This window comes from Myotis myotis, unplaced genomic scaffold, assembly GCF_014108235.1.
Source record: "Myotis myotis isolate mMyoMyo1 unplaced genomic scaffold, mMyoMyo1.p scaffold_m19_p_9, whole genome shotgun sequence".
NCBI classification, from domain to species: Eukaryota; Metazoa; Chordata; class Mammalia; order Chiroptera; family Vespertilionidae; genus Myotis; species Myotis myotis.
The window spans coordinates 77787449-77809639 of record NW_023416401.1 but is presented as its reverse complement, the minus strand read 5'-3'; the positions used below and the strand labels follow the sequence as shown (position 1 = coordinate 77809639).

Here is a 22191-nt window from a genome sequence, read left to right as displayed (position 1 = left end):
TAAGGCACAGAAGATAACACAAGTTTCCTCATTTCCTTAATGTACCATCCTTTTTTGAGACCAACTAATTTTAAGTAAAAAAAATTAAAGGCCATAGAGAGAAATAGAACTTCTTTCAGCTTCCATATCTCTGTGGGCTTTTGCTAAACAGGGATATACTAGATTATGTGTGTTTTTAAGTCTAAATTTTAAATTTTGTTCTCCCCATAAGTTTCCAGAATAGGAATTTTCCATTCATTCTACATATATCTGGCACGATCATCAGTAGCCTCAAAGCTTCTCAGGAACACACTGGAAAAGACGCTATCATTTCAACTTGTTTTTTAAAAATATTTTTATTGATCTCAGAGAGGAAGGGAGAGGGAGAGAGGGATAGAAACATCAATGATGAGAGAGAATCATTGATCGGCTGCCTCCTTCACGTCCCACACTGAGGATCGAACTCGCAACCTGGGCATGTGCCCCAACCAGGAATCAAGCCATGACCTCCTGGTTCATAGGTTGACACTCAACCACTGAGGCAAAGGGGGAGAGGGGGAACAACTTAAAAGTTTTTTAGGACTTACTCTGTACCTGGCACTGAGTTAACGACATCATGTACATTCTAACATTTAATCTTCCCAACAATTCTTTGGGTTAGAGACTATTTTTTTAATCTCCATTTTATACATGAGAAAATTGATCTATAAAACCTACTTAATGCCACCTTTGATAAGAATTTATACATATGAAAATGACAATGATAACTTATGACTGAAGATTGTCTCATGCTGAAAAGTTCCTTCAGTGCACGCCAACATCTCTTTGCTAAAAAGCACGGGCGAGTCAGCCTTCACTATTAAAAAACAGTGACCTCAAATCTCTCTTTTGGGAAGAGAGCAGTCATCAGTACAAAAAGGAAACGGCCTCTGCATCCGTGGCTGCGCTCCTTCTCTGCACTGAGTGGACATTCAGATGAGCTCTGTACATCCAGGCACTTGGCCTCCCATCGAGGGAATGACAGCACGCGCCATTGTTTAGATTAACAGGAACTTTGCCACCACCCAGTGTGTTTCTCTTTCTATTTTTTTTTTTTTTTTAACAATCTTGATATATAATTTTGCAGAGACAAGAAAGTGGAACAATTCAAAATGCCCAGATTTTAACTTGGGAAGATTCAAGTGGGTGAAAGGCCAATCACAAAGAAATAACAATTGCTGGGAGAACCAAGATGGCGGCATAGGTTAACGCCGGAGTTTGCTGCTTTGAACAACTACTTCAAAAGTGAAACCAAAAAACGGAAGGGACATCACCCAGAACCACAGGAACGCTGGCTGAGTGGAAGTCCTACAACTAGGAGGAAAGAGAAACGCATCTGGATACTCAGAGGAGGCGCAGTGCTGAAGTCAAATTCTGAGGTGCGGAGTGCGCAGAGCGGGCTGGCGGCGGAGGGCGCGGTTGGCGTTTTCAATCGGGAGGGAGTCGCAGAATCTGAGCTCCAGATACTGGTGAGTCTTTAGGGACCCAGACTCAAACGGGAGAAGCGGGACTGTCTGGCTTTGGTCAGAGCGAGTGCAGCTTTCTCTCTGAGCTTTGCAGCGGGTGCTGGGACTCAGAGAGGCAGAGCCCCTGGGGACAGGACTGAGAGCCGCCATAACTGCTCTCTCCGGCCCACCCTGTTGATCCTGTTCGACCCGCCCCGCCCAAGCCCTGCATACAGGCATTTGCCGGATAGCCTCAGGCAAAGGCTAGATTAGCACCTCCCTAGAGGACAGAAATTCTCTCACTGCTGACACAGCTGATTCTCATAGCCACTTGGCCTGGAGGTCAAACCCTCCCTGGAATTAGCTACAACAATCAAGATTTAACTATAAGACTGCAAACAAAGACCACTAGGGGGTGCACCAAGGAAGCATAACAAAATGCAGAGACAAAGAAACAGGACAAAATTGTCAATGGAAGATATAGAGTTCAGAACCACACTTTTAAGGTCTCTCAAGAACTGTTTAGAAGCCGCCGATAAACTTAATGAGATCTACAAGAAAACTAATGAGACCCTCGATCTTATATTGGGGAACCAACTAGAAATTAAGCATACACAGACTGAAATAACGAATATTATACAGACTCCCGACAGCAGACCAGAGGAGCGCAAGAATCAAGTCAATGATTTGAAATGCGAGGAAGCAAAAAACACCCAACCGGAAAAGCAAAATGAAAAAAGAATCCAAAAATGCGAGGATAGTGTAAGGAGCCTCTGGGACAGCTTCAAGCGTACCAACATCAGAATTATAGGGGTGCCAGAAGATGAGAGAGAGCAAGATATTGAAAACCTATTTGAAGCCGAACCGGTTTGGCTCAGTGGATAGAGCGTCGGCCTGCGGACTCAAGGGTCCCGGGTTCGATTCCGGTCAAGGGCATGTACCGTGGTTGCGGGCACGTCCCCACTGGGGGGCGTGCAGGAGGCAGCTGATCGATCTCTCTCATCGATGTTTCTGACTTTCTATCCCTCTCCCTTCTTCTCTGTAAAAAAAAAAAATCAATAAAAATATATTTAAAAAAAAAAAAAAAACCTATTTGAAGAAATAATGACAGAAAACTTCCCCCACCTGGTGAAAGAAATGGACTTACAGGTCCAAGAAGCGCGGAGAACCCCAAACAAAAGGAATCCAAAGAGGACCACACCAAGACACATCATAATTAAAATGCCAAGAGCAAAAGATAAAGAGAGAATCTTAAAAACAGCAAGAGAAAGAAACCCAGTTACCTACAAGGGAATACCCATACGACTGTCAGCTGATTTCTCAACAGAAACTTTGCAGGCCAGAAGGGAGTGGCAAGAAATATTCAAAGTGATGAATACCAAGAACCTACAACCAAGATTACTTTATCCAGCAAAGCTATCATTCAGAATTGAAGGTCAGATAAAGAGCTTCACAGATAAGGAAAAGCTAAAGGAGTTCATCACCACCAAACCAGGATTATATGAAATGCTGAAAGGTATCCTTTAAGAAGAGGAAGAGGAAGAAAAAGGTAAAGATACAATTTATGAACAACAAATATGCATCTATCAACAAGTGAATCTAAGAATCAAGTGAATAAATAATCTGATGAACAGAATGAACTGTCGATTATAATAGAATCAGGGACATAGAAAGGGAATGGACTGACTATTCCTGGGGGGGGAAAGGGGTGTGGGAGATGCGGGAAGAGACTGGACAAAAATCGTGCACCTATGGATGAGGACAGTGGGTGGGGAGTGAGGGCGGAGGGTGGGGTGGGAACTGGGAGGAGGGGAGTTATGGGGGGAAAAAAAAGAGGAACAAATGTAATAATATGAACAATAAAGATTTAATTTAAAAAAAAAAAAAGAAATAACAATTGCTAACAACAATGACCAACGTTTATTGAGCACTAGAGTAAAGCACTTGACATGAGTAATCTCAGTGAAACTTCACAACCCCTCTATGTGTGAGGTATCACTGGTTTTCCTATTTTAGAAATGAAGAAACCCTGGTGTAGAGAAATGAATTAACATACCTTACCTGCATCTGTCTGATTTTAAGAACTGAAACATTTAACTGCAAAGATACCCAGGAATGCAGTAAGATCTCATTCGTAAATTAAAATACCAAAGTTTGAGATTACCTAATTTCACTTGATGAAAATCCTGATACAATGTTTTAAAATCAATTTTGTTATTTCAGATGGGTAGGAATAAATTAAACAAGTTAAAAATTACTATTTGCAATAGGCCAGCACTACATAAGAATTTGCTAATGACATAAACACAGAAGCACTAACTGGTGGGATTAAAACTTAAAGGCATATAGAACTTCTTGAGTTACTGATTTGAAAAATTCACTCATTATAATTACGCTTGCATGTGTACGTAAAATCATCAAATACTACCAATTATTTCACCATGAACAATCTGAAGGCAGACATTCTGAGTTTAGAAAACCTTAAACTGCAAGGCCACTATGTTTAACTAAACTAAAATTTAAAGTTTAGACTATCTGAGCTCATGGATATGTGCACAAGGATTTGGTTAACCAGAGGAAGAACCTATAGCTTAAAGAGAATTCCAGAAGGAGCTATAAAATTAGTTCTGTCACTTAGTAAAACACAGTTGTGTACAGACATGGATTTAATTCCTGACATGTTCCTGTGATAGCCCCTGTACCTTGACTTTCTTGAAAGCTTAGGTCTTGTGGCAGCTCCAGAATGTCATCGGGATGTGGGACGCAGAATCCGTGGAAGGGCCCCAAGTCAAAGCACTCATGCAGGAGCTCCATGTTCACTCTTGAGCACACGCTCATGAACCCAACAGCTACACCTTCCACCTGAAACATCCAAAATATCTGGTTACTCTATCAGGCCTCCAATGGATTCTCAGCATGAAACTTTCATGAGTCCATAGCATAGTGGGTGATTGGACCAACATAGTTTGGCGAGTACTTTGAGGCATTTGAGGGAGGAAGCAGTGCTTTCCTTCAGCAGCTCTAGTGTCCAGCATAATGCATGGCACACACAACACACTCAAAACAATCCTATATAATAAAAGCCTAATATGCAAATTGTCCCCTCGACTGGGAGTTCAACCGGGAGTTCCACCAGGGGGCGGGGCCGGCAGCCACTGGATGAAGGGAGGTCCCGGCCAGCAGCTGGCAGCAGGCAGCCGCTAGGGATCCTAACTGTGCACAAATTTCGTGCACTGGGCCTCTAGTGTTCAACATGTGACCATGGTCAACAATCCTAGAAATGGATACCTAACATAAAGAAGCTGCCAGAGAGTTCTTGAAGAAAATCTATTTGGAACTTAACATGTGCCCTCGTGGCCCAGGCAGTGCCCTGGCCTGCCCCATATCCTTCGCATTATCCCACTGCAAGCCTAGCCTTCTGTCCACTCTCGTCCCTGGCACCATGCACAGTTCTCAGTAAGACCAGCCATTGTTCCTGTGTCCATCTGATTGACTCCCGATTCAGAGAAAGTTCATGGTCACTCACTCCTCACCAGGTTGGAACTTTTTGATTTTCTTGAATTCATTTATTTGCTTAGATCAGTGGTTCTCAACCTTCCTAATGCCGCAACCCTTTAATACAGTTCCTCATGTTGTGGTGACCCCCAACCATAAAATTATTTTCGTTGCTACTTCATAACTGTAATTTTGCTACTGTTATGAATCTTAATGTAAATATCTGATATGCAGGATGTATTTTCATTGTTACAAATTGAACATAATTAAAGCATAGTGATTAATCACAAAAACAATATGTAATTATATATGTGTTTTCCGATGGTCTTAGGCGACCCCTGTGAAAGGGTCGTTCGACCCCAAAAGGGGTCACGATCCACAGGTTGAGAACCTCTGGCTTAGATGGTCTCATAGGGAGGAGATGTGAGGAAAGTGGTTTGGTGGAAACATCTGAGCAAAGTAAACTCATGGGTCTAATCTATCACCTTCCAGCATCATAACAGCTACCTGTTTGAACCTCTAACAATGGTCCCCATGATTTTAGGCCTTTGATGAGAAAGACACAGTTAGGATTAAGAATGTGATAGTGTGATATAATAAGAAATTTATATTTGGTCTTCATCCCTGATCCAAGAGCAAGCTCCTAAAACATTTGCAATTTCCTAAAAGGCGCATCTTTTGTTTTTCATAATAGCCCTTTTCAAGGATATCTGAGTTTATGCTAATAAGGTGACTCTTTGAAAATTGGGGCTAGTTGTCAGAGGAACGAAACCTGTGATTTGAGGGTTGGAACTTTCAGTTCTATCCCTGACCTCAAGGGAGGGGAGAGGGGCCAGAGATTAAGTTCAATCACCAATGGCCAATAATATAATCAACTATTCATGGAACCACCATAAAAACCCCTAAACAACTGGATTAAGGAGTTTTTGGTTTAGTGAACTCATTGAGGTGCTGGGAGCTGATGTGCCCAAAGAGGGCATGAAAACTCACAATCCCCCTTCCCACCCACCCCCCCCACACACACACCTTGCTCTATGTCTCTTTTGCTTTTGACTGTTCCTGAGCTATAACTTTTGTAAAAAATTTTTATTTGGAGAGAGAAAGAAGAGAGAGAGAGAGAGAGAGAGAGAGAGAGAGAGAGAGAGAGAGAGAGAAACATCAATGATCGGTTGCCTCCTGCATGCCCCCTACCAGGGAGGGAGCCTGAAACTCAGGCTGGAATTGAATCGGCAACATTTCGGTAAATGGGATAACGCCCAACCAACCAAGCCACATTGGCCAGGGCCTGAGTTGTATCTTTTATAATGAACTGATAGTAGTAATTAAAACATTTCCCTGAGTTCTGTGAGCTGTACTATTAAATTAGTGAACCCAAGGAGAGGGCTATGGGAACTCCTGATTTATCGCCAGTCAGTCAGCAGTACAGGTGGCAATCTGGGGCTTGTGACTAGTGTCTGAAGTGGGAGCAGTCTTGTGGGTGTGAGCTCTACATGTGTGGGTCTGTGCGGACTCCAGGTAGTGTCAGAACAGAGCTGCAGGACACCCAGTGGTGTCTGAGAGCTGAAGAACTAGTTGGCGTAGAAAGAAAACGCTACACATTTGTTGTCAGAAGTGCTGTGATTAGAGGAAACAAGTTATCTTTTAATGAGTAACTAGTTAATCTGCACCTATGACTGGTACTAAAATATAAATTAACAAATTTAATTCTATCATATTCCACATTAAGAGATGACTGTGATTGAAATTCTTTATTATGTCCATTCAATAATTCTATATTTCATTCTTCTCCATAAGATAAGCATTTAAAATTTTAAAAGAGAGTGAGAGAAAATGTATAGTTCCTTGATTAACTAATCTTATTGTGGTAATTATTTTGCAATATGTACATATATCAAATCATTATGTTGTACAACTTAAATTTATACAATGTTATATGTCAATTATATCAGTAAAAGTGGAAAAAAGCCGAAACCGGTTTGGCTCAGTGGATAGAGCGTCTGCCTGTGGACTGAAAGGTCCCAGGTTCGATTCCGGTCAAGGGCATGTACCTGGGTTGCGGGCATATCCCCAGTAGGAGATGTGCAGGAGGCAGCTGATCGATGTTTCTCTCTCATCGATGTTTCTAACTCTCTATCTCTCTCCCTTCCTCTCTGTAAAAAATTAATAAAATATATTTAAAAAAAAAAAAAGTGGAAAAAAATAAATTTCACATGAATAATTCCTGCTGATTATTACATGGGTTTGAAGCAAATTCTGATTGACTGGTTTGACTGCCAGCTCTTAATAGAAACTAGCATTTATCCCTCAAGGGTTTAGCCTATTTTGGGGGACAACCATTCCACTTAAAAAGTAGAATTCAATAATCATAGGCATTCCCTAGTCCCCAAAATGTAGCATCGTTCCATAAATGCCCATTTGGAGAAAATGATTAATATTTTAACTCACAATTTTCAACTGGTGTGCCACAAGAATTTTTAAAAAATGCAATACTTGGCTATTTAATCAGGGGCACTGACCTCTTTTCCTTTAGATTGACAAATGAAAAAAAAAGACAACAGCCCTGATCAGTGTGGCTTAGTTGGTTGAGTATTGACCAGTATACCAAAAAGTCATGGGTTCGATTCCCGGTCTGGGCACATACCCTGGTTGCAGGCTTGATCCCAGGTAGGGAGTGTGCAAGAGGCAGCCAATCAATGTTTCTATCTCTCCCTCTCTCTTCCTCTCTCTCTAAAATAAATAAAAGCACTTTTTAAAAAATGACAGCCAACACAGCAAAAGTGCACTGTTGTGAATGCTCTGTCCTGAACCATAAATATATAGGTCATATAATAGAATCACATCTTATTGGTCACGTTGCATAATAAGATTGCATCTGATTAGTTAATTCTTGGTATCAGAACTCCTTATATACAAGTATTGGCACCCAATTTTTTCAAAAGTCACTTTGGAGCAAAAAGGGTAGGTAATTACTATTATTATTATTTTTGGTAAATCATTCAAAATTATACCTATAGTTTTGGTCAGATTAGCAAAAAGTATATTTTTTGATGTGCCACAGAATTTTAGTAATTAGTTTATGTGTGCCATGAGATGAAAAAGTTGAAAATCACTGTTTTAGCCTACTAAAGCAGAAAATTAAGCTACTATAATGCTCAGTCTTTTAAATGGCACAGAAAAATTAGGTATTAAACTAATGTTCTCAAATGTGCCTTCTAGTTTAAAACCATTTGTTTTCAAACATATGTTTGAAAAATACATGTGAGATTTCCTTTATTTCCTCTTCAATGCTAAAATATAAGGGGATGATTTAAAAATTAATTTTTCCATGCATATTCTTTTACCGGCTCCCCAAAATGATACTAGCTAGCTGTAAAAGGCTGAATTTACACAGCTGTTTTATAAAGCCATTGACACTTTAATAAAAGTCCAAAATAAACATTTTAATTTTTTCCCCAAATAACAAGCGATTGTTTGTCTTGTTTGCACTCATGAACAAAGGCTGAGTAGCTGCAGTTGTCTGGCTTCTCTGTAATTGTAGGCCCAAGACTCAGCAGACGCTGATTAACCAATCCATCTACCATATGTGCAGAAAGAGACGGCCAGCCTCCCTCTCGGCAGGGAAAATTGGCATCCATCTTGGTTCACATGGAGATGTCCTTCTAATCTACAGCCACACTGGCACAAAGAAACTTCGATGGCCTGAAATACCTTTTGCTGGCTTCATGGCGAGCTGCATGCGCATGATAAGAATGTATTATTTATAAGACTGCTGTTAGTAATGAGCTATTACACTAATGGCTCATTGTGTTTGGAATTTGATTTCAAATGGCATGGATCACACATTCTGATGAAAATGAGAAAAACATGTTTTGCCATTCGGAACAAAGATTTAACATTCTCCAATTCTACAACCTGTTATATTCCCATCATTCATCCCGGGTTGTGACAATTCACAAAAGTTCACAATTATGGACTGCTACCGAGCAAGGACATATTGTGGACGGGTCTGCTATTTCCTTTGAGTTTCTTTCAAATAACTATTTTGATTTGAGAAACACTGTTCTGAATTATGAATTTGTGGAAGTGTTCAAATGCATCTTTTTGTGTGTATGTTTTCCAAAAACAATAAATGGATGTAATGGACTATTTCACCTGTACAATGAAAAGGCATTGATTGCTGGCTGCTATCTACTCTCCAGGTGACCGGGATATTCCTACCACAAAGGCGTCTTCAATTTTCTTATACTGAAGAGCGAAACTGTGAGTTTTGTTGTTGTTGTGATGATCTACATGATGGTACATAGGCTCAGGTTACTAGAAAATCAGATGTGCAGTGATCTTGTCCTCACAAGCAGGTCCATTTATAGACACTGTGCACTGTATCGTACATGCTTCCATTGAAAAGGCCTTATGGTCATCCTTCCCTGTTGGGTGGCAAGACTCCACAATTAGGTAGCCCTCACTGTGAACAGTGCCAGCTTTGATCCCCTCTTCCTTCTGCCAAGGGCATGGCTGAGTTGGCAGGCTCTGTCTACACACAGGTCAGCGGTGCCTACGCCAAAGCAGACACTCTGCCATCTGTCTCTAGGAGCTGCCCTTGGCCTCTAACTTTCCTTCCCTGAAATCTCAGTTTGGAGTAAACACCAGATGACAAGGTAAGCCAGGGCAAAGTTATGAAAAGCAACTTGCAGCAAAGTGATGACTTCAAAGTAGCTATCAAGCCAAAGAATGTCCTCACAGCTAAAAACCTTTAATTAAGGGCTTTGCACACATACAGGCATAACTCTCAGACATTCTACATGCATGGCCTGTAACTACTGTGAGCTGGGTTGGTAAGAGACAGACTTGATGTACTGTGTTCTATTATCTATTGTCAACTGAAGTCACATATAAGCAAGTAAATGCCTAATTGTCATTTTAGGGAGAAAAGCCCTGACTTGTAGCAAATTCCAATTTCTGTGATATAGATAATTGTGGCCAACTGTAAACTACCAATGTGATGTCACTGAACAGGAAGCTGGAAAGGGATGTCCAGCAGCCACCATTATATGGTATTTCCACTACACAGAGACCATGGATGGAAACCTAAAGAGCACAAGAATTAGTAAAATAATCAGGAAGTGATGATGGGTATTGAGCATTTATTAATTTTGTTTTTAATATAACTTATTACACTGTAAGTTTATATAACTTATTTTTTAATAATGGCTGTTTTTAACAACCAGCTTGCAAAACTACTGAAGACTTGGAAGACATAAACAAATGGAAGAACATACCATGTTCATGGATTAGTAGAATCAACATCATTAAAATGTCCATACTATCTAAAGCAATCTATAGATTCAATGCAATACCTATTAAAATACCAATTGCATATTTCAAAGATCTAGAACAAACTTTCCAAAAATTCATCTGGAATGAAAAAAGACCCCGATAATGGGGGGATGAGGACACACTTGTAATACCTTAACCAATAAAGAAATTAAAGATAAAACAAAAAGAAGAAGAAAAAGACCCCGAATAGCCACAGCTATCCTGAGAAAGAAGAACAAAGTTGGAGGGATCACAATACCAGACATCAAACTATATTACCAACCCACAGTTCTCAAAACTGCCTGGTACTGGCACAAGAACGGACATATAGACCAATGGAACAGAATAGAGGACCCAGAAATTGACCCAAGCCATTATACTCAATTAATATTTGACAAAGGAGGCAAGAGCATACAATGGAGTCAAAACAGCCTTTTTAATAAATGGTGCTGGGAAATTTGGTCAGATACATGCAAAAAAAATGAAACTAGGTCACCAACTTACACCATACACAAAAACAAACTCAAAATGGCTAAAGGACTTGAATGTAAGACAGGAAACCATAAAAATCCTACATGACTCCATAGGCAGCAAAATTGCAGACATATATCGAAGCAATATCTTTACAGACACAGACCTTAGGGCAAGAGAGACTAAGGAGAAAATAAACAAATGGGATTACATCAAAATAAAAAGCTTCTACACAACAAAAGAAACCATCAACAAAGAAAACCATCAACAAGAAAGCCCACTGTATGGGAGAACATATTTGCCAATGTTATCACCGATAAGGGTTTAATCTCCAACATTTACAGGGAACTCATACAACTTAACAAAAGGAAGATAAACAATACAATAAAAAAATGGGCAAGGGACCTAAGTAAACTCTTTTCAAAAGAGGACATACAGAAGGCCAAGAGACATATGAAAACATGCTCAAAGTCACTAATCATCCGAGAGATGCAAATCAAAACAACAATGTGGTACCACCTCACACCTGTCAGATGGCTATCATCAACAAATCAACAAATGACAAGTGCTGGAGAGGATGCGGAGAAAAAGGAACCCTCCTTCATTGCTGGTGGGAATGCAAACTGGTACAGCCATTGTGGAAAACAGTATGGTATTTCCTTAAAAATTTAAAAATGGAACTGCCATTTGACCCAGTAATACCACTTCTAGGAATATATCCCAAGAAAACAGAAACACCAATCAGAAAGGATATATGCACCCCTATGTTCATAGCAGCACAATTTACAATAGCCAAGATTTGGAAACAGCCTAAATGCCCATCAACAGATGAGTGGATTAGAAAACTATGGTACATACACACAATGGAATACTATGCTGCTATAAAAAAGAAGGAATTCTTAGCATTTGCAGCAGCATGGATGGAACTGGAGAGAATTATGCTAAGTGAAATAAGCCAGGAAGTGAAATAAAAACACCACATGATCTCACTCATTTATAGATAATAAAGAACATTATAACCTGATAACAAAAAGATAGATACAGAGGCAGAGAAGCATTGAACAGACTGTCAAATTACAGTGGGAAGGCTAGGGAATGTTGTGGAGTGGGGGAGGTAAGAGATCAACCGAAGGACTTGTAAGCATGCATATAAGCATAACCAATGGGCACAAGACACTGGCAGGGTGGGGTGAAGGCATGTGCCGGGGGGTAAGGGAGGCCGAGGGAAGGTCAATGGAGGGGGGGGGGGGGGCGAGGAGACATATGTACTACTATCTGTAATACTTTAAACAATAAAATAAAATTTTTAAAAATACTACTGAAGACTTCACAATTGGCTCTTGTAATAAGCCAGAGAGAGAGCTAATTCCAGCATACCACTGCCTAAGGGCCAACCTGAGGAAGTCTAGGTGATTGGGAGAATGACAGGGAGACAGGTGGGAGGACAGTGACAGCACTGATTTTGAACCTGAAGAGGCTTAATTCCCTGGATACAGCTTGGTACAGACTGAAGGTCTGCTCCCATATCCTAAAATGGTTTCCTCCCTATTGAGGGGTCCTGTTTCTGCCTTCCCATTTGAGACGGAGTCTGTGGTCTCATCTCCAAAGAACACAAAGCTTCTGATGTCTGTGGCAGCATGACCTCTTGGAGATTGGCTCTTTAGACCAGGGGTCCTCAAACTACGGCCCGCGGGCCACATGCAAATACAAATATTGTATTTGTTCCCGTTTGGGTTTTTTACTTCAAAATAAGATATGTGCAGTGTGCATAGGAATTTGTTCATAGTTTTTTAAACTATAGTCCAGCCCTCCAACAGTCTGAGGGACAGTGAACTGGCCCCCTGTTTAAAAAGTTTGAGGACCCCTGCTCTAGACACACCAAAGGGTCCTTGCAGGGTTGGGATTGCAATTTTAAGCCTGTACGTTTCCTCTGCTGTTTACACACAGTAAAATGTGTGACATACAACGAGAGAAAGAACGGACGTGAGGGCCTTCCCACTGCAGCTGCTCTTCAGGAGCACTAACTCAAGTGATTTAGGTTGAAGCTAGCGCCTTGGAAGCAAAAAATGAAAAGCCTTCTCCAGAGTGATGTCAGCATCAAGGCAGCTTAAAGATATCCATCATTTTGTCCCCCAATTCAACAGCAAATATTCAGCATCTATCCATGAATAAAAGTGCCTATGAAATCCAGTACCATATGCAACGGGACCTGGAAGGAGTCTTGCCTACCTGTGCATCAGGAAATAGGCAGACAGTCATAAGCCCTGGCTATGGACCATGCGCGGCCTATGAACTGGCTCCAGCACCTCTTGGTGTGGTGTGAGAGCCACTTACTTAATCACTCGCAGAGGAGAGAGTCTTTGTGAAAGAACATGTTTCTAGAGAACTTCTGGGACTTCATTGAATTTGGATACACTAGAGTGGATAAAAGAAACAGTTCGACTTTAACCATGTCACCCCTTACCAAGGAGACACAGATTAGTGCCAAGATAGATCTTCCTTGGGGCAGGGAAAGGGATAGCATATGAACAAATACCAGCATTCCCAGCTGTGTGAATGCTTCCTAAGGGATTCATTTATCTTCACCCCATTCAGCCTACTAAATCAGGGGCTCCAAAACGGGGGTGGGGTAGGTGGGTGAAAAGAGTCTAGGAAAACAGCAGATAGAACTCTTGGAGAACATTAAAGACACACAGACCATAAATACGTTGCAAATTCTACCCAGAAGTCCACCCATGACCTACTGGTAATGTCTCACCCATGAGTCCCTCCAACTGGCCATGAGCACTCTCCGCTCTCTGTGTGTCTCACCCATATACCACCCTACTCCCATGGCTAGCTCCCTTGCATGTTTCCAGCAGCAGCATGAGCAGGCTTTGGCAGATGGCTAATGAGCACATGCAGAAAATCAGTTAAAGCAGTGGGCCAGAGAGAGACCACAAACTTGAGTTGTAGTGCCATCTTTGGGAAAAGAAGCCGTCTGTACTCAGTCTGCTGCTTCTCAAGATTCAGAGATTACATACGCGCTTACGAATTCTGCCACAAGAGAAAGCAAGTAGCATGGAGCAGATGTATTCACAGGATATCCAAGAAAGCCTCAGAATTCCTTGTAGGGCTAATGGGAGATATTTCACTTATGATGGAGATGATTGCTACTTCAAAAGTGAAGCCAGTAACACAAAATTCCAAGGAACATTTAAAAAGCAAGGAAATATGCAAGGAAATAAATACAGTAACCCAACTCAAAGAGATAGAGATCTCTGACTTATCATATCAAGAACTAAAAATAGCTATTTTAAAGAAACTTAATGAACTACATTAAGCACAGAAAGACAGTTTAAGGAAATTAGGGAAACAATACACACACACACACTCACATTGAGAAGTTTAATAAAGAGACAGAAATCATAAAAAATTGAAAAGAAATTTTGGTGCTGAATAATACAATGAATAATACAAAACAAAATGTAATAGAGAGCATCAACATAAGACTTGATCAAGTAGAAGTAATCAGTGAGATCAAAGATAGGATCTTTGAAATTATCCAGTCATAGGAAAACAAAGAAGAATGAAAAAGAGAGGAAAAAGTCTACATGATCTAGGAATATTATCAAAAAGATCAATTTGCAAATCATTGTATTTCCAGAAGGAGAAAGAGGGAAAGGGAGTCAGAAAGCTTATTTAAGAAGAGCTGAGAACATCTTAAATCTAGGGAAAGATTTGTATATCAAAGTTCATAAAAGTCCTAAGCCACCAAAGTCAACTTAAAAAGATCCCCTCCAAGGCACATTTAATAAAACTGTAAAAAATAAAAGACAAATAGAGAATCTTAAAAGTAGCAAGAGACAAGAAGCTGCAATTTATTTTAAGGCTATCTTAGCAGAAACCTTACAGGGCAAGAGAGCATGAATGATATATTCAAAGTGCTGGAATAAAACCCTGCCAACCAAGAACACTTTACCCAGCACTGCTATCCTTCCAAAACGAAAGGTAGATAAAGACTTTCCCAGACAAACAAAAGCTGAGGAAGTTCATCACCACTAGATCTACCATACAAGAAATATTGAAAGGAGTTCTTTAAATTGAACATGAGAACATATGAAAATATACAACACACTGATAAAGGTAAGTATATAGTCAAATTCAGAATTCTCTAATACTGTAATATGGTGGAATGTTAAGTTATACTTAACTCTAGTATAAAGGTTAAAGTCCAAAAGTATTAAAAATAAAATATCTATAATTTATTAATAAATACACAATATTAAAAAAGGTAAATAGTGACATTGAAAAAAAAGACTAAAATTTTTGTATGTGATCGAAGGTAAGTTGTTATTAGCATAAAATAGACTACTACATGTATAAAATTTTATGTAAGCCTCATTGTAACAACAAAGCAAAAACCTGCAGTAGATCCCCAAAATATAAACAAAAAAGAATATAAGCATAATACTACAGGAAATCAATAATTAATAAAAGATGGCAGAAAGAGATAATGAAAGGAACAGGGTACTACAAAAAAGAAAACAATAACTTCTTACCTATCAATAATTACTCTAAATGTAAATGGATTATATTCTCCAATCAAAAGATATAGAGTGGCTGGATGAATAAGAAAGCAAGACCCAAATATATGCTACCTACAAGAGACTCACTTCAGTTCTAATGCTAAAGTGGAGATAGAGGGGGAAAAATGATATTCCATGCAAGTGGACACCAAAAGAAAGCAGGGGTACTTATATCAGAGAAAATAGACTCTAAGCCAAAAATGGTAACAAGAAACAAAGAAGGTCATTATATAATTATAAAGGGTTCAATTCATCAAGAAGATACAATAATCATAAATATAAATATAAGCATATATATACACATATATATGTATATATATATATATATATATATATATATATATATATATATATATATATCTCCAACATATCAGGCTACTTAAATATATTAAGCAAATACTAAAGGATATTAAGGAAAAAACAGACAATACAAGAATAGAAGGAAACTTTAATACCCCAAACTTTGGATAGACCATCCAGACAGAAAATCAACAAGGAAACGTTGGACTAGATTGATACTTTAGATCAAATGAACCTAACATAAATATACAGAACATTCCATCCAACAGCAGCAGAGTACACATTCTCCTCAAGCACACATGAAACATTCTCCAGGACAGATTATACATTAGGTCACAAAACAAGTCTTAGCAAATTTAAGAAGATGAAATCATACCACGTATCTTTTCTAACCACATGTTGTGAAACTAAAAATCAGTAACATTAGGAAAACTGAAAAATTCACAAACACGTGGATATTTAAAAACACTCCTAAACAACTAAGAGGTTAAGTAATACTAAAAAGAGAAATAAAAAACATCTTCAAACAAAAATGGAAACAATATACCAAAACTAAGGGATGTTGAAAAAGCAGTTCTAAGAGCTAAGTTTATAGCAATAAATGTCACAGCAAGAAAAAAAGAGAGATCACAAATAAGTAACATAATTGTACAACTCAAGGAATGAGGAAAAGAAGATTAAATTAAGCCCAAAGTTAGCAGAATTAAGGGAAAAACAAAAAGCAGAGCAGGAACAATGAGATAAAGACTAGAAAAATGATCAGAAAAGATCAGTAAACTAAGAACTGGTTCTTTAAAAAGATAAATAAACCTTGATCGACAAACCTTTAGCTAGAATAAGGAAAATAGAAGACTCAAATAAAATCAGAAATGAAAGAGGATATATTATAACTAGTAACAAAAATACAAAGGATCATAAGGGACTACTATGAATAATTATAGGGTAAAAAATTAGACAGACCAATAGAAAATATGAACAGACCAATAAAAAATAAGGAGATTGAATTAATAATCAAAAACCTCCCAACAACAAAAAGCCCCAGATCAGATAGATTCACTGGTGATTTCTACTAAATATTTAAAGAATTAAAATCAATCCTTCTCAAACTCTTTCAAAAATACTGAAGGGGAGGGTACACTCCCAAATTCATTTTATGAGTCCAGCAATAAATATCTTGATACCCAAATCAGACACTACCAGAAAAGAAAACTGCAGACCAATATCCACAATGACTATAGTTGCAAAAATTCTCAACAATATATTACCAAGCCAAATTCAATAGCACATTAGAAGAATCATATACCATGACCAACCAAAATTTTTCCTTGGATAAAAGTTCCTTGGCTGGTTCAACATACACACATCAACAAATGTGATGCACCACATTAATTAATAGATATTAAAGACAAAAATCATATTATATCAATAGAAGCAGATAAATCATTTGACAAAATGCAACATCCTTTCATGATAGAAATGCTCAAAAAATGGGGTATAGAAGAAACACGCGTCAGCACAATGAAGGCCATACATAACAAGTTCACAGAGAGCATCATACTCAACCCTGAGTGGTTAAAAGATTTTCCTCTAAGATCAGGAACACATACAAATGGCCATCAGGTACATGAAAAAATGCTCAGCATGGTTAGTCATCAGAGAAATGCAATCAAAATTACAAGGAGATATCACCTCACACCTGTTAGAACAGCTATCATCAAAAAGATAAAGGATAGCAAGTGTTGGCAAGAATATGGAGAAAAAGAAACCCTGGCGTGCTGTTGGTAGGAATGTAAACTGGTACAGCCACTATAGAAAACAGTAGGGAGGTTTCTCAAAAAATTAATAGTAGAGTTACTATATGACCTAACACTCCCACTTCTGGGTGTATAGCCATCCATTCATCAGTAGATGAACATTTGAGCTATTTCTACTTTTGGGCTATCCTATATAATAAGAGAGAAACATGCAAATTAACCATCCCTCCGCTATGCTCAAGCCACGCCCACAAGCCATGCCCACCACCAATCAGGAGCGAGTAAGCAAATTAATTCAACTAAGATGGCAGCGGCCATGGAGCTGGAGCGAGCAGGAGGTTTGGGTTGCCCCCAGCGATGGAGGAAGCCAAGCTTCCCGCCTGCCCTGGCCAGCTCTGGGCTACACTCAAGGCTACGAAGTTTCAATTATAGAAGATAAATAAATCCCAGAAAAAAAGGGAGAGGCTGGAAGCTTGGGTCGCTGGGGGGCATGGCCAGCCTGAAAATGGCCATCAGCTCCTCACCCAGGCTGGCCAGGCACCCCAGTGGGGACCCCCACCCTGAAGGGGGTGTGACCAGCTTGAAAACAGCCATCAGCCACTCACCCAGGCTGGCCACACCCCTATGGGGTGAGGGTCCCCGCTGGGGGGCTTGCTTGGTCAGCCTGCAAACAGCCATCAGCCTCTCACAGAGGCTGGCCAGGCACCTCAGTGGGGACCCCTACCCTGAAGGGGGTGTGGCCAGCCAGAAAATGGCCCTGAGCCCCTCACCCAGGCTGGCCAGGCATCCCAGCGGGACCCCCACCCTGATCTGGGACACCCTTCAGGGCAAATCAGCCAGCCCCTACCCATGCACTAGGCCTCTATCCTATATAATAAAAGGGTAATATGCAAATTGACCCTAACAGCAGAATGACTGGGAATGACCGGTCACTATGACACACACTGATCACCAGGGGGCAGACGCTCAATGCAGGAGCTGCCCCCTGGTGGTCAATGCACTCCCACAGGGGGAGCTCTGCTCAGCCACAAACCAGGCTGACGGCTGCCAGCACAGCGGTGGTGGTGGGAGCCTCTCCCGCCTCCTCAGCAGCCCTAAGGATGTCCGACTGCTGCTTAGGCCTACTCCCCACTGGCAAGTGGACATCTCCCGAGGGCTCCCGGGCTGCCAGAGGGATGTCTGACCGCCAGCTTAGGCCTGATCCCCCGGAGAGCGAGCCTAAGCCAGCAGGTGGACATCCCCTAAGGTCCCAGAGTGCAAGAGGGCACAGGCTGGGCTGAGGGAACCCCCGAGTGCACAAATTTTTGTGCACTGGGCCTCTAGTTTTGAATAATGCTGCTACAAACAATTCTGTACGTGTTATTGTGTATATGTGTGTTTTTAATTCTAGGGGTGGAACTGCTGGGTCAAATAGTATTTCTATATTTAACTTAAAAATTTTTTTTAATCCTAACCTGAGAATGTTTTTGTTTGTTTGTTTTTTGTTGTGTTTTTTTTTTTGGGGGGAAAGAGAAACATCAATTGGTTGCCTCCTGTACATACCTCTACCGGGGATCAAACTTGCAACCAAGGTATGTGCCCTGACCAGGAATCGAACTTGCAAACTTGGTGTCTGGGATGACACTTCAACCAACTGAGCCACCTGGCCAGGGATATATTTAATTTTTGATAAAATGCCAAACTGAATGGACATAAGACACTGGGGGATAGGGGAGGCTAGGGGACTGTCTAGGGCGGGGGGATAAAATGGACACATATGTAATACCCTTTGTAATACTTTAAGCAATAAATAAAAATAAAAAAATGCCAAACTGTTTTCCAAAGTGGCTATACCAGCCGTGGGCAAACTACGGCCCGCGGGCTGGATCCGCCCGTTTGAAATGAATAAAACTAAAAAAAAAAAAAGACCGTACCCTTTTATGTAATGATGTTTACTTTGAATTTATATTAGTTCACACAAACACTCCATCCATGCTTTTGTTCCGGCCCTCCGGTCCAGTTTAAGAACCCATTGTGGCCCTTGAGTCAAAAAGTTTGCCCACCCCTGGGCTATACCATTTTATAATCCCACTAGCAATATATGAGGGTTACAATTTCTCCACATCTTTACCCACACTTGTTACTGTCCCCTTTTATTATTACCATCCTAGCAGGTATAAAGTGGCATCTTGTTGTGGTTTCGATTTGCATTTCCCTTCTGACCAATGATGTTTTATAAGTACCGCACACTAACCGATTGTACCACTGGAGCTCCAAAACCAATGATGTTGAACATTTCACAGGCTTATTGGCCTTTGGCTATCTTTTTCAGAGAAATGTCTATTCAAATTCTTTGCCCACATTTTGGCTTGGATTATTTATCTCTTTATTCCTGTTGGAATTCTTTATACATGCTGGATACAAGTTCTTTGGCATAGTATTCTAAAAAGCCTCTGCGGTGATTGTTGTATACACCACGCTTGAGAATCATTGATCATATTATCAAAAGCCTCAGACTCATCATATTATCAAAATAAGAGAACTTTTGATTATATGGTTTTTAAGAAAAGTAATATTCTTTAAATAGTTTTTACAGTTTTGGCAAATAATGAGAAGTGAGTGTATGAAGAATAATGAATCCCTAAACAAATCATCCTAGAAGTAAAACTGCTAAATCCCTACCTTTGAATGCTTTTCAATAAACTGGCACAAAGTCTTCCTTTTTAAAATAAAAGTCAAATATTGTTCGTTCTCTTTATTGTCCTTCTCACCCTTTCCTTGGGTGTGGACTTCTAGGTCTACAGCTGGCACAGCTGAGGGTGTGGGTTTCATCTTTTTAAATTCCCATCCCTACCTCTGCTCTCAGTAAAGCCCTCCTGGATAGACACTGCAGAATCAGGACACTCGTAGGGCATATCCCAAGTGATGGGGTCACAGGGAAAGGCTGGTACAAAGTGGGGAAGACAGCCTCAGGGGTCATGAAGCCCCAGGGTGCAGTGGGGACAGTGCTGGGCTGGCGGGCACCAGGACTGCCTGCAGTGAGAGCTGCTTCAGAGCTCCAAACAGTGGGGCCCTGCAGAAGAGCAGACCCGACAGGCAGGCCTTGTGATTTTCCCAGAAAAGCTACCCATTCAAATTGTTATAGACACTTTCCTAATTTTTAAATGTTAGCCATTAATACAACAAATTTGGTCATAATAACCTAAATCACATCATGGGAAAACACTGGACAAATCCAAATTGAGAGTATTCCGCCAAATAACTGACCTGTGCTTTTCAAAACTGTCATTGTGATGACAGACAGACAGACGGGACACTGTTCCAGATTACAAGAGACTGAAGACACGTGACACATGAGCTCACTGAATGATCTGCATTTCCATCCGCTCTGAAGGGCATCACGGGGCCTATCAGTAAAATCTGAGCAAGGTCTGTGGTCAGATAACAGGATTGAGCTTGACTCAACCACTGTGCTAGTTACAGAAGACAACATCCTTGTTTTGAGGAAATGTACGCTGAAGTATTTAGTGGTGAAGGGGAATTACGTCTGTATCTTATGCTTAAATGGTTCATAAAAAATACATAACATATATGCAATATATACGTATCTGTAGAGAGACATAGAAAAAGAGCAAGCAAAGAGAATAATACAGAAAATGTGGTAAAATGTTAACATTTATGGAATTGGGGTACTTATAAGTTTTCTTTAAGTGTGAAAGATTATTAAAATAAAAAGTTAAGCCGAACCGGTTTGGCTCAGTGGATAGAGCGTCGGCCTGCGGACTCAAGGGTCCCGGGTTCGATTCCGGTCAAGGGCATGTACCCTGATTGCAGGCCCATCCCCACTGGGGGGCGTGCAGGAGGCAGCTGATCAATCTCTCTCATGGATGTTTCTAACTCTCTATCCCTCTCCCTTCTTCTCTGTGGAAAATCAATAAAAAATGTATTAATAAAATAAATAGATAAATAAATAAATAAATAAATAGTTAAAAATTATTTTCCAAGTCAAACAAAATGCATCTGCCTGTAGGATACTGGTTTCTAACGTCTGGCCTCTGGGAACTTAGGGTCTCAGAAATCCCCTCCCCCCCGGCCCAACTGGCATGCCTCAGTGGTTGAGCCTCGACCTATGAACCAGGAGGTCATGGTTCAATTCCCCATCAGGGCACATGCCCAGGTTGCAGGCTTGATCCCCAGTAGGGGGCGTGCAGGAGACAGCCAGTCAATGATTCTCTCATCATTGATGTTTCTATCTTTCTCTCCCTCTCCGTTCTTCTCTGAAATCAATAAAAATATTTTTGAAAAAAAGACGCCTAAAAAAAGAAGAAGAAAAGAAATGCCCCCTACATACTACTGGAGGATCTTCTCCTCTCACCCTAATTTTCACCCCTACCTCTAGAGACAGAGCAAAGAATCCACAGCAGCCTGGGCATCTGGAAGGGCCTCACAAAAACCTAAAATCCTAGAGCCAATTAACACGGGAAGGGGTGTGATGCCACAGCCCGGAAGCTGGCGTGGCATGCCACCTGGAAGGGCATGGAGGAGGAGGAGGGTATAACAGCTCCAGGACTGCCTGGCGAAACCTGGAACAGCAACGCTTATTTCTCCCATTTCTGTCACTAAGCGTATCCCTAGGTGGATTGATCACCAACCTCACACACGACAGCATGATTCTCCTCGTCTTGGGCCTCTATTAGTTCAGCCAGAAAGTATTCGCCATAAGTTGCTCTCAGAATTGTGTCATGTTGCATAAATATTGGCATGAGGTCATCATGATCTTCCACCCTGTTTAACAGAAAGACTTAGGTTCAGTGTTCTTTCTTAAAAAGGAGTACCTGTGTGCCAGAC

At 40.5% G+C, this 22191-nt stretch overlaps 1 protein-coding gene across 1 annotated transcript in view; it reads right to left on the bottom strand.

Annotated features, from left to right (window-relative positions):
- Positions 1-22191, bottom strand: part of CFAP61 (cilia and flagella associated protein 61) — a 247115-nt gene that overhangs the window by 200212 nt on the left and 24712 nt on the right. The window contains exons 7-8 of the mRNA XM_036320969.1: positions 21996-22128; positions 4166-4325 (exon numbers count right to left, since the gene is read on the bottom strand). Of these exons, the coding sequence (XP_036176862.1) occupies positions 4166-4325; positions 21996-22128 (293 nt within the window). The remainder of the gene's footprint in view (positions 1-4165; positions 4326-21995; positions 22129-22191) is intronic.